The 13,319-nt window shown below is 37.4% G+C and overlaps 2 protein-coding genes across 10 annotated transcripts in view; one reads left to right on the top strand and one right to left on the bottom strand.

The window, feature by feature from the left end:
- The window catches only part of PKD2L2 (polycystin 2 like 2, transient receptor potential cation channel), a gene marked incomplete at both ends in the record, with an annotated part of 38,706 nt that extends 31,005 nt beyond the window's left edge, over positions 1-7,701 (top strand). Inside the window, 2 exons of one of the 2 annotated variants that reach the window (XM_082834972.1) lie at positions 3,563-3,675; positions 7,650-7,701. In XM_082834972.1, the coding sequence (XP_082691098.1) occupies positions 3,563-3,675; positions 7,650-7,701 (165 nt within the window). Of the gene's footprint in view, positions 1-3,562; positions 3,676-4,115; positions 4,213-7,649 lie in introns of those variants that run through there. The other variant, XM_082834971.1, reaches the window with a different exon arrangement.
- Positions 7,324-13,319, bottom strand: part of FAM13B (family with sequence similarity 13 member B) — an 87,296-nt gene continuing 81,300 nt past the window's right edge. For 7 of the 8 annotated variants that reach the window (XM_082834966.1, XM_082834967.1, XM_082834968.1 and 4 more), the window contains 4 exons: positions 11,054-11,137; positions 10,794-10,960; positions 9,944-10,045; positions 7,324-7,904 (listed from right to left, as the gene is read on the bottom strand). In XM_082834966.1, coding sequence (XP_082691092.1) covers positions 7,781-7,904; positions 9,944-10,045; positions 10,794-10,960; positions 11,054-11,137 — 477 coding nt within the window. In that variant the 3' untranslated portion in view covers positions 7,324-7,780. The remainder of the gene's footprint in view (positions 7,905-9,943; positions 10,046-10,793; positions 10,961-11,053; positions 11,138-13,319) is intronic. The other variant, XM_082834964.1, reaches the window with a different exon arrangement.

The raw sequence follows: 13,319 nt of genomic DNA, 5'->3' as shown, positions 1-13,319 counted from the left end.
GCAATGAGAAGCCCGCGCACCACAACAAAGAGCAGTCCCCGCTCACTGCAACTCGAGAAAACCCACGCGCAGCAATGAAGACCCAATGCAGCCAAAATTTAATTAATTAATTTTAAAAAACAAAATATCACTTATAAATCTTGAAGCAAAAATCCTAAATATTAGCAAACAGAATCCAACAGAACACAATACCATGATTCAGATAGGGCTTATTCAAAGAATGAGAAGATGATTCAAAACTGTATAATCAACTAATTACCATAATCCGTTCTATTTATAGATCAAAAAAAGGAAAACTATTATTTTCCATAGATGCTGGGTATTTGGTAAGATTCAACATCCAACTTTGAGGGGGAAAACAAAACAGGAATCAATGGACTCCTCCTTGACATGATAAAAACAAATTTATCTCACCCCAAAGCTAGCACCTGATCTAATAGGGAAACATTGGACATGTCAAGGACAAGACAAGGATGTATTGGAGAGATCAGACAAAAGAATTAAGCAAGAGGGCTTCCCTGGTGGCGCAGTGGTTGAGAGTCCACCTGCTGATGCAGGGGACACAGGTTCGTGCCCCGGTCCGGGAAGATCCCACATGCCGCGGAGCGGCTAGGCCCGTGAGCCATGGCTGCAGAGCCTGCGCGTCCCGAACCTGTGCTCCGCAACGGGAGAGGCCACAACAGTGAGAGGCCCATGTACCGCAAAAAAAAAAAAAAAAAAAAAAAAAAAGAATTAAGCAAGAGAAATACATGAGAAGTACAAAAGTAGAAAAGGAAGAGGTAAAAACTACCTCTGTTTGAGATATGATTCTCTTTCTCAGGTATACAATGAACTGAAAAATTATGACAAAAAGAGATTAAGTAGTAGGAAAAAATAATTTACATAGTCATGTCATATATGCAAACATCAACCAGCTCATTAAAAATTATAATAGAAGAAACTACAATAGCAACAAAATAGAAAATGCCCAGGGACTAATTTTTAAATGTTTAAAACCAAGATATGGAAAAATTAAAAACATTCCTTAAAGGCAAACATACATCTGACCAAATGACATACTTATTACATGTATGAGGACCTAGTCAGGAAAATGGAAACCATACTATACATTTCAAACAGAGAAAATTTATTACAGGGAATTGGTTACACAGATATTGGAAAATAGAAAAAGTAAAAACACTGAAGCAACTCATAAGTAATAACTGTAGGAGGATGCTACCACTCCCATGGCTAAGGTTACAAAAGGTGGGTTTATTGGAACCTAAGACACTTAAGGGGCCTGAAGCTGCTGCTCAGACCTCTGAGGTCACCCTCATCCCACCCCTGCTGCTCCTGATACTTCTGAGGGAGTATGATGAAGCTGGTGCTGGGTATGCCAAAAGAAGCTGGACAACTGCAGCCTGGAGCCAACTACCATTCTATCAGCAATGCTGATAGAAAGAAAACAAGAAGAACCTTCTCCCCTCCATCGTCCAGTGAGGCAGAACCCAACAAATCTGGTAGCAAGACAGTCTAGGGAATGAGGTTTGCAAAGCCTGAGATCCAGCATAAAGAGCATAAAACAGCATAAGAGTTTAGGAGGGCAAATTTTGAGTTGAGAGATATTAGCTAAACAGTCAGCTGAATTCACCCGCTTTGGCTATTTAGTACACATCTGTACTTCCATAAAATGACAATAACTATTTCTAGCTTCCATCTAATTAGACAGAACTATCCTCTATGAAAATGGAGGCCCTCTTATTCTCTCCCCAAAAGTGGAGAAGCAAAGTCCCAAGAGTAATTGTATCCATCTCTGGGTGACGTTAAGAACTTTTCTACTCGAATCACAATTCCTTAAGAATTTAATGTTTAAACTACAGAGTTTTAGACATGGAAGTATTAAGAGGCACCCCTCAGAGAATTCCCTGGGTTCCAAACAGAGCCCTCTCTGAACCCATTTTGTAGCAGCACCAATTTCCCCTTGGTAATTGGGATCAGTCACCTCAATCACTTCTTAGCCTGCTGGTTCGGTAGCCTGAGGAATCCCAAATAGCCAGGCGGTGGTCTCAAACTTTAAGTCAATTGTTGTGTCCCTTGGTGGAGGCACGCTGTCTATAAGGGTCTGTTTCTTTGGACCTTCTCTGCTACCAACCAGTCATCAGTTAGGGGCCAGTCAGAAAAACAGAAACACACGAGGTAGCTCAAAAAGAGGGGGTTTACTTCACAGAATTCATTTCTGAGGCATGAGAGGTCTGTAAGAAACATTGCAGAACACTGAATTAATCCAGAAACAATTATAAGCAGCAGCTACCACCTGCAGGGAAGAGGTGGGTTGACTAGAACCTAGGAGCTTGAGCAAATGCCCCCACATAGTTGCTGCTCTATGAGGAAAGGTATTACTTTCCTGTGAATGTCAAGGAAGGCTTCATAGAAAAAGCGATGGTTGAGATGGGTTTTTTGAAGGATGCATCGTTTACCAGGCAGTCTATTCAATGCATATTACTAATGCATCCACATTTTAATAGACCTGGTCATTTAGAAATATTTGTGGGGCCCACCACTTTTTTAACATCACATTGTAAGTACTGGTAAATATGTCAAAACATAGGTGCTGTAATGTGGCTGAAATAAAACTAGAAAGATTGAAAACCACCCTTTCCTACTTCGGATATGTTGGTTTAAAGACAAACACTTTCTGATATATAGCACAGCTCCTCTGGCCAGAACAGCATCCATTTATCAGGTAAACAATGTATGAACTTGGGCATCACCATTCTCTCTGAGGAAGGTAATCAGAACCCTTATACAGGGATCCACTTTGCTACTTAACATTACTGTTGGAGCAGGGCAATAGCATACCGATTTACTGAAAAGTCTTTGCATCGTATCTGGGTGCACTGTCTCTTCTTTCCCTCTTTTTCTAGGGCTGTTTCTATTTTCCATAACATAACAGAGCATTTTTTCTAAAGTTGGGAAAAAGGTATTTGGACACTAAAAGGAAAATGGGTGGGTAGTGAGCACAAAGCACAGAAAGGGCTCTTTAGGATCAGAGAAGGATACAGCAAGAATCTTCTGGTATGAGGAGCTTATTCTGGGGTATGTGGACAGATTGGAGTACACAGATTGATGCAGTAATTATGAAGAGGAGATTGGGAATTGTTAGGAGTCTGGCTGAGAAGCAGCTGGGAGGGCAAATAATACCCACAAACGTACTTTGATGTACACTTGCTTCATTATAGAACAGAGGTACAGAAAAGAACATCCCAGCTTTGGCCAAGTGAAGAATGGAGAATATCAGCTGGAGATGCAGAGGGGAAGAGGCAGTGAAAAGGGAATAAGAAGATATTCATAATTTAAAAGTCCCCTAACTCTGCTAAACAGTTTTAACACCAAGTTCTCTGAGGTGACTCTGCTAATGCATAGACCCAAAAATCAGGCAGGGCAAAAAGCCAGTGGGGCTCAAAATCACAGCCCTGGAGAGTAAAGTTTAAAATTCTCAACCCTGTGATGCTTGTGTGCCATGGGCCTGCAACAGAGAAAAATTTAAAGATTGCAGCTTATGCTTTTTCCTCTAACTTTACAGGAGATTCAAAGTGCAGAGCAGATGAAAAAATGGAAAGAGAGGCTTGAGAAAAAGTATTATTCTACAGAAATTCAAGATGACTACCAGCCTGTCACTCAACAAGAATTTCGAGAGTAAGCATTTGTTCTAACCAAGGTGCTATGGGATATCGTGATATGGGGACTGGGGACATTCCACAATTTTCCTGAGCCCAGAATCTCATTCTGTTAAGATGCCACTTTTTTTCCCCAATTTTTTACCCAACTTTAAAATGACACAGAAAGCACAAAACTCCATTTGTTTAAATGCAAGGTGAGAGCAAGACCAACTGCTTTTGTCCTTACATCTCTAAATAATAGACTGCCATTTATACTTGACACGCATAGCAGATACTGTGCTCCACACAGCTTTAGAATATTAGATCCATAACTGGCCATACTAGGCATATTTTGGGAGCTTAAAATACTATCTTCCCACTCAAAGTATTTCACAATAGGTGTTAATAACCTGCTGTCTCTTTATGTACAAAAATGTTACTGACTCATTCTCTACTTCCTTCTAAATTATCCTCTAGCCTCTTTTTATATGCTGTGGAGCTGGAGAAAGAATTACACTACGTCAGTTTAAAACTAAACCGAGTGATGAGAAAGGTTTCAGCTCTACAATATTGAGGCAAGTGGAGGTGAGAATCTGTGATACAATCATGGAACATTTCTAACGATTTATTCCTGTACTGAATTATTTCCTAAATTTGTCCCCATTTGGGGTACATTTTAAAAGCACAAAACTAGCTACCATCAAACTATCATCAGGGTCAATGATAATCATCAAATGATTTCTAGGAATGGGACCCAATATATAATCCATGTGTATTACAACATGCCTCCACATTATACACACACAGGTACACATGAAGACTTTTATAATGAGATTTATTATTAAAATCTAGGAATGTGAATGGAAAAGTATAAAATAATATTGCTTTTAGTTCTTAGGGCAGGTCTCTAATTAATAGTTCAATAAGTCAGTAAAGATAGTTTTCTCAATGCTACACAGAGTGTTAGAACTGTTGGTATTCTCATCATGTGCCATGTTCTAATTTCTCTAGCCAAAGGTAAATTAATAAATGCTTAGGATTCTAGAAAACCATTATATAAGACCCCAAGTAAAATAATCTCACCTCCACTCTTCCCAGTTGGAAGTCTCCTGGAAAAAGGCAAAGTGTAGAAGAACAAACTTCCCAACCACCTACAGAAATTTCACTAATATCTTCAAACTAGAAATTCATCTAGACAGTTTCTAAAGTAACACATTTGAAGTTTCCCAAAAGTGCTTCCTCGACTACTTTAAAAGTAAACTATCCTTTAAAACATAAAATAAAAGAGCCAGGTAGGAGTATCAAGGTTATAAGAAGTTATGTTTGAAAAGCGTAAATGAGGGTGTTGCAAAACCCCTGTATGGATGGCTGGCATTTTGGAAATTGGAAGGAAACTCTTCTAATATAGGTTACATAAGCCCTCCTAGAAGAGCCATATGTTATACGTTCTCTTAGCCCAAGTAACATCATTTGACCATAGACTTCCACATTGTGCTCAACAGTCCCTGGACTGTAAAACTCAAATAAAGGAATTGTTAAATATACCCACCTTCCTTAAGCCAAGCTCTTCTCTTAGAGACTGCATGTCAAGTTTTCTTAATAAGATAATTCACTGCAACAAGAAATGCTGACTATTCTCTCTGCATCTTCTCCCTAGATTTCCAAAGAGAATCAACAACATGGCCTTTCCTTGTCTTACCACTCCCTAGAGCTGTAGACAGTCACGTGGTTTAGTAACCTTGCTGTCTCCCCGCATGGTCCCTGGTTGGGGTAATTCAAACAAAGCCTGAGAACATTAAGGCAAGGGAACACTTGAGGGTTTTATTTCTTCTTTTTAAACATCTAGTGAAAAAAACAAAAAACATTTACAATGACTTAGAACATTAAAGTTCTTTTATTACAAAAGTCTATACAATGAGGTGCCAAACACAGCAATGCAATTATACTTGTAGTCGTATATATCTATATACTGTTTGTATATAGATATACAGTTTTTACTTGTACCAAAGTAAAATTATCACAAACTGCCTAATTCTACCACTTACTACTGAACTATGACACACAATACTGTCACATAGCATAAGTGCTGCCATGCCACTTTTTATCTATTCTACTCACAGCCAAACATTAACTGAATAACCAACATCATGAAGCAGCTGTTAATTCTAAAATGAAACCAGTCAGGCCACTGACTTATAAAAATATGGTACTCATATAGATTTAGCATTATAAAGAAGGAATATATTATTTAAAACATTTAAATAGTGCATATGGACATTTTTGCATGTGGTATATAAAATAAAACATTCATATAAAACAATATACAGTGCACATTAAATAAGATGTTTGGATATACTCCTGTTGGAGACTGAAAGAAATTAACTAAATGTACACTGCATGATGAATTCAAATCAAAATGATAACATCTTTTGGTGTTCTCAATTTCACGTTTCTAGGTGTACATTATGAATAACCTAGCTGTATCAAAAGGAAACCACACGAAAAGGGCTGGATTTAGTGCTTTATTCCCCAATGACATGTTCACTACCAAGGAACATTCCCTCCCCCCAAAAAAGGCATTGCACACACAGGTGAAATGTGAAGTACTAGAAATGTGAAGTACTAGAAATGCTACTTATTATCAAGCTACTTCATGTGCTATGTAATAGTGCCAGAAGTCTGAGGTTCATGCTTCCCTCACCTTATTAAAGGATGCTGCAAAAGTCCATTTTTGTATGGAACAAATTATGAATATTAGCTAGTTAAGAAAACCATGCATGAGTCACTGCATGCAAAAATGGGCACAAAGTGAGACACTCATCAATCCAAAAAAGCACCAGGAAAAAAATGAACACTTAGATTAAGCCTGATCAGAATATGCTGTTAATGACTATCATATTGTTAGCACAAATAAAGTCACCATTCTGTGAAAATAATTAGCAGAATTATACCAGGAAAGAACCTGAAGAAAAGCCATGCAAAGCCAGAGAAAAAAAAGATATGCTTAGAGTGTATGACAAGGGGCATACCACAATACACCTATAACCAGCTGCTTTAAACAGCTTGTGACTGAGCAAAAGGTGATCCCTCTAGAGGATGTTTTCTTTATGGATTTTGCTGATTAAAAAAGAAAAAAAAAATGATGCAACCCCTTGAAGGTACATGTAAAAATGCAGTGGTATAGCCCTTGTTAAGAATAGATTTACTTCAGGCATAATGATTCTTTTGCCAATTTAAGCCCATTTGATTGAACACACAAATCTGAGCACCATCAGAGTTCCTACATACTGACATGGCTATTTTCTCACATTATCTGGAGGTGGGTAGGGGGAAAAAAATGCAGGATCTAATCCAGACAAATCACATCATCACCAACTGATAAACTGTAACTGAGGAAACAAACAGTAACTTAAGTCCCAAAGGCAGCATGTGATATTAATTCAGTTCTGTGTGTGATGTGTGCTGTGTGTTTTCACTATACTAATAAGCAAGGTCACTTTTTGGTCTACCCGCTGTTATCTTCATCCAGGAGCTGTGTGACCACTGAATTGCAAAATTCTGCTAACATACTACCTGTGAGAAAGTGTCACTTTGGGAATTTAACAGAAATATGTTCCACAGTAGGACTTGAAATTTCAGTTGATTTTGGTTTTCTAAGAAAACAGAGAACATAGTTGCATATGTGCACATTTATAGGCTTTTCTTTCAAATTTTCAGTCATTCTGTAAGAAAAAGGCAACTGAAGAAGAATTCAATGTGAAGATTTTCCTCTCAATTTTCTTGAGTAATGAAAAACAAAATAATAAAGTTGGTAATAACAAAAAGCTTCTATCTCCAAAGTTCTTAAAGTTGAAAAGATAAAATATTAGTCTTCTACTAACACGATGTATCTGTAGTACAAAACAATGAAGAAAAGTGGATGTTTGCTAAAGGTAGAGGGGCAGTCTGTGGTTAACATGGAACATCGCACTCCCTAGACAGGGTCTACTTACCCTCCCATCATTTCTCTAGTGGCACCACCAGCAAGTACAAAATGAGACTCTGTGAGTGCCTGACAAAATGAACTTAAGTACCAGCCAAGTACACATGATGATAGCTTCAGGGAATACAACTGATTTTATGATGTTTTCAAGGACCATATTTTATATGGATTTTGAAGAATCTTGTTTGCTGATAAGAACTTCAAGAAGCCTAAGCTTGGCTTTAATTTTCTTGTACTCCCTGTACTCCTCAAGCACTGGAACACGATCCTCTTTCTGGGCATTCCTAGGGGAGAAAATAAAACCTAGAGATCATCTGGAAAATAAAGTCCCAGAAGTTGTCGTAATGAGAGACAGAATATTACCCAATACAAACTCAAATAAAAAACTGTTCTGCGAGAAAAAAGAAGATAATTGGACGAATTCCCTTCATCCCAATGGAATATTCCTAGAACACTTCTAATTTTGATGTATTTCTCTATTGACAGATTAATTGATGATATTAGTATCAATGATGATTGCAGGTAACTACAGATAATCAAATATTTTAATAAAACATGAGCTACTAGACTCTGTCAGGTCTGTGAGTGTATACTAAGTGCTAGAGGCTACGCTGAGTCATTTCATACATTCCATACATTACTTAACTCTGGCTTCAGTGAATTAAGATGTAAAAGTATAACATCTTAGTGGTAGCGAAAAAATCATTTTTCTCACTTTATATTACTGACCCAAAGCAATTCAGTTTAATAACCAGGTAAAGCATCAAACTACCCTAACTACAAGCAAAGTTTTTTTCCAATAAGACAAAGAATTAGAAGGTACTTGGAAAACACACTTGAGATTTTTTTAACCATATATGCCAACCTATGTAGAAGACTCTCAAACACAGTAGTCCCCCTCCTTATCCGTGGGGATACATTCCAAGACCCCAGTGGATGCCTGAAACCAAACCCTATATATACTATACATACATACCTATGATAAAGTTTAATTTATAAATTAGACACAGTAAGAGATTAACAATAACTAATAATAAAATAGAATAATTATAACAATACTCTGTAATAAAAGTTATGTGAATGCGGGCTCTCTCAAAACATCTTACAGTACAAGTTTAAAGCCTTTTCCATACCAACTAAGCACTTATCATGCACTGTGGCCATAACTTCTGCAGTTTGAGGTATGACAGCAAAACTAGTAGGAATTTCCTTTTCCTTCTTCAAAATTTCACGGATAGATTCGTTATTATAGATTGGAGCACCTCAGCACATGATTTTTTTCGTAGCCTCACTGAGTAAAGAACTTTCCCCTTTTCACCTGAAGTACTCTGTGGCTTCTCTTTGGCATATCTGAATTGCTAGCATCACTACTCTTGCGCTTTGGGGCATTAACTAAAGTAAGGGTTACTTGAGCACAAGCACTGAGATACTGTGACGACGGATCTGACAAACAAGATGGATACTAACTGACTAAAGGGCAGGATATGCTGGACAAAGGGATGCTTCACGTCCTGGGTGGGCCAGCACGAGATTTCATCACACTACTCAGGACAGTGCACAGTTTAAACTTTATGAATTGTTTATTTCTAGAACTTTCCATTTAATATTTCTGGACCGCAATTAACCATGGAGTAATTGAAACTGCAAAGAGAAACTGAAGAGGGGGGACTACTATAGAGCTATTGGCTTGGTAAGACCGTCTGGTAACATGGAAAAACTTTTCTGAGGCCTGAGATAAATAACCCTCATTTCTGGCCACAATCTGAATTAGAATGTATTTTTCTTACTTTTAAAAGAGTCCCACTGGGTCAACTGTGTATTACCCAGTTAGATAAAGGCACTTGCCATATTGTATTATAGGGGAGCCACATTGACTGCCACACTGATACACACCTTGGAAATACGTGCCCTAGAATGACCCAACATGCAGCCTAAGCAGCAATGGTCTCAGTATAAGAATCCAAACTAGTTAGGATACCACTCATATTTGGGACCCTTTCTAAAAGGAGATCTCGTTTCACAAACACTTCCAAAAGGATGAGGATACTGAATTAAGGAACATAAAATAACTGCCACTCAACCAAGCATTCTCTAGGACAATCCTGAAATATTTTGTCAGATGTTGTTTACTCCAGCTCTGACTTTTTCTTTCCATTAAGAGCAGGGCTGCACAGTATAAAGGAATGTTTTTTACCGTTATTTTCAATGCTAACATCCTTATACGCACAATTTATTTCTATTCTTATATATTTCTTTATTTCAACATATGGGCACTTGGGAGTTTAAGAAGAAAGAAGATTCAATTTTGTGATGCTCAACAAACCTTCCATTTTGTTGATAAAATGCTTCTTCAAATTCCCGTAACGTTTTACGTAGTTTCTTTTTTTCAGCTCTGGCTTTCCAAAGTTGTTCCAGTAATTCGGGCCTAAAATTGAAATGGGAAGAAAACATTTCAAAGGGCACTTTTGATTCATTATGTTCTTAACAGTGTTTCTAACCCTGGCTGCAAAATCAAGCCAGCTGGGGAGCTTTTAGAATATACCAATGTCTTAGGTTTCACCTTGGAGCGACTAAATCAGAATAGCTGCTGGTAGGGCTCTGCATAAGTATTTAAAACAAAAACAAAAACAAAACAACTTCCCACACGATCCTAAAGTGACGCCAGGGCTAACAACTAGAACCAAAGGCCATATCAGGTAAAGAAGCTCAAAGAGCACAAACTAACAGACGACTCTCAGCTGGTTCCAGCACTTTGTCATACAGCAAACGTAGGATTTTAGGTTTATTTATTTTTTGCGGTACGCGGACCTCTCACTGTTGTGGTCTCTCCCATTGCGGAGCACAGGCTCCGGACGCACAGGCTCAGCGGCCATGGCTCATGGGCCCAGCCGTTCTGCGTCACGTGGGACCTTCCCAGACCAGGGCACGAACCCGTGTCCCCTGCATCAGCAGGCGGACTCTCAACCACTGCGCCACCAGGGAAGCCCGTTTTTTTTAATTTTTAAAACACACTAATTTTCAATAAAGAAAATGTGAATCACAACATGTATTTGTAAAGCACACTTTTCAAAATGGGTGTATTTCTTTTCTTTACTCAATTATTTAACACTGAATTTCTTTGCATATAAATTTTATTACATGAATAGGCTAAAATCACAAACCAGGATACATACATAGAAGCTGCTCGAGTACTTGACAATCGGAGATCTAGAGCCAGTTTTTCTTGATTTTCTTCCATATCAGATTCTGAGTTTTCCAATGAAGACTGTGCCTGTACAGCAGTTTTCAAGATATCAGTTAACTCAGAGGACAGACTAACACCATCTTCTTCTTCTTCTTCCTAAAAATATATCCAAACAGAGAATCAAACATGCCATGATTTCAATTTTTCCTTTAGGAAAAAGATCAGAGAATAATTTCTCTTAAGGATTACCTTGATTTCCTCAAAAAAATGTGCAGTTTCTCCTTCTATGATTGGCTGTAACATCTGACCCCTTCGCTTGGTGGATGGAGATCCCTGTAACAATAAACATATAATGGGTTACATTTTAAGTATTTAAAATGTTCAATGAAGATTCACTTCACTATTACAGTTAAAATAAAGTTTAATAGATCTTAAAACTTTATTTTCAAAATTCTAACCATATGCTTTAAAATTTTTTAGGAATTCTTTACTAAATTTATTTTTGCTTTTTTCTTGTTATGTATCCGTAAGAGTGACAAATGATAATTTATGTCTAGGTAATTCTAAGAGCTCATTCAATAAATGTTTTTAAAATTCTAAATAATAATGTGTGACATATTATTTATTTAATTGGGAGCATTTTTCTTTTTAACCAAGCTGTCAACTTTTTTGGTCTGAGGACCCCTTTATACTCCTTTTTAAAAAATAACAGCTTCATTAAGATATAATTCATATACCATAGGTACTTCCCTGGTGGTTCAGTAGCTAAGACTCCATGCTCCCAATGCAGGGGGCCCGGGTTCGATCTCTGATCAGGGAACTAGATCCCACATGCCGCAACTAAGAGTTTGCATGCTGCAACTAAAGATCCTGCATGCCGCAACTAGAAGATCCCACATGCCACAACGTAGATCCCGCCCGTGTGCCACAACTAAGGACCAGCACTGCTAGCTAAATAAATAAATATTTTTAAAAAGATATAATTCATATACCATAAAATTCACTCTTTTAAAGTGTACAATTTAGTGGTTTTTAGTATATGCACAAAGTTGTACAACCATCACCACTATGTGATTCTAGAACATTTCATCACCCCAAAAGGAAACCCTGTACTCATGAGCCCTCTCTCCCCAGCCCATGGCAAACAACAATCTACTTTCTGTCTCAATGGGCTGGTCTATTCTGGATATTTCATATAAATGGAATCATACAGTATGTGGCCTTTTGTGTCTGGCTTTTTTCACTTAGCATAAATGTTTTTTAAGGTTTATCCGGGTTGTAGTGTGTACCAGTACTTCATCCCTTTGCATGGCTGAATAATATTCCACTATACAGATATACCCCATTATGTTTATCTGTCAGTTGGCTGAACATCTGGACTGTTTTTACACTTTGGCTATTATGAACAATGCTACTCTGAAGACCTGTCTACAAATTTTTGTGCGGACATGTTTTCAATTCTCTTGGGTATATACCTAGGAAGAGAACTGCTAGGTCATATGGTAACTCTATGTTTAAACTTTTGAGGAACTGCTAGCGCCATCTGTTGGAAAAACGATTCTTTCCTATTGTCTTGGCTTAATTTTTAGATTCCCAATTTCTCTTTACGACAGTCATATTTAGGCATCCATAAGATCTAGAAATGCTTCCTATAGACTCAGTTTTTAAAAACAAATGTGTGGAATTCTAAGATGGTTTTCATAAATAAATTCAAAGACTATTTATACTATTATGGAATTATGAAAATGTCAGTGACACACAAAAAATACCTTGTAATCAAAAGATAAAATCTGTATTAAACTATCTTATGTGTGAAAAGAATATAAACTATACAGGATTCACTGTTCAAAGAAAACTGATTATATCTAAATACTGTTAAGAGATGGCCAACTAAAAAAACAGCCAGTTAAAAAAGAATGTTTATATAAGGGCTAAATAAAAGGTGCTCAGAAGGCCACTGTGAACATTCTAATAATGAGTAGCCAGAGAGTCGAAGCCTAAAGGGAACCCTTATTTCAAGAGGCCATCAACATAAAAATGGCCTGCAAGCTTAAGCAAACCATAAGCTCCAGAGAATTAATTCCTAGGAGATGATGCAGAACGGGCACATGCTGTTTTCTATTTGAGCCTGAGAGACATCTAGAGCCATACTATCTAATGGTTAATTTGGAGACAGCACTTAATATGCACGTAAGCATTTGAGTTTTCATTTTTTCTCAAAAAAAATGCACATATATATGAATAAGTATTATTTTAATAGACTTTTTTGTTAAAAAAGATGAACTTGAAAAAAAAATCAGTCTACATTATTGTGCAATTAAGTGAACATCATCATGATGGCCATCACAAAAGTAATGTAGTTTCAAAGGCATGAATTTAAATGGAAAGAAATAGGCAAGGGTCTGAAATATGAGTTTTTAATTCTACAAGTAGGTAACCGTGGGTACATCACTCCTGAGTTTCAGGTTCATCATCTGTGAAATGAGGCTACCGTCCTCTCTACCTGTTGTGACTT

This window comes from Leucopleurus acutus, assembly GCF_964270905.1.
Source record: "Leucopleurus acutus genome assembly, chromosome: 3".
Lineage (NCBI taxonomy): Eukaryota > Metazoa > Chordata > Mammalia > Artiodactyla > Delphinidae > Leucopleurus > Leucopleurus acutus.
This window is presented reverse-complemented; position numbering and strand designations above follow the sequence as displayed.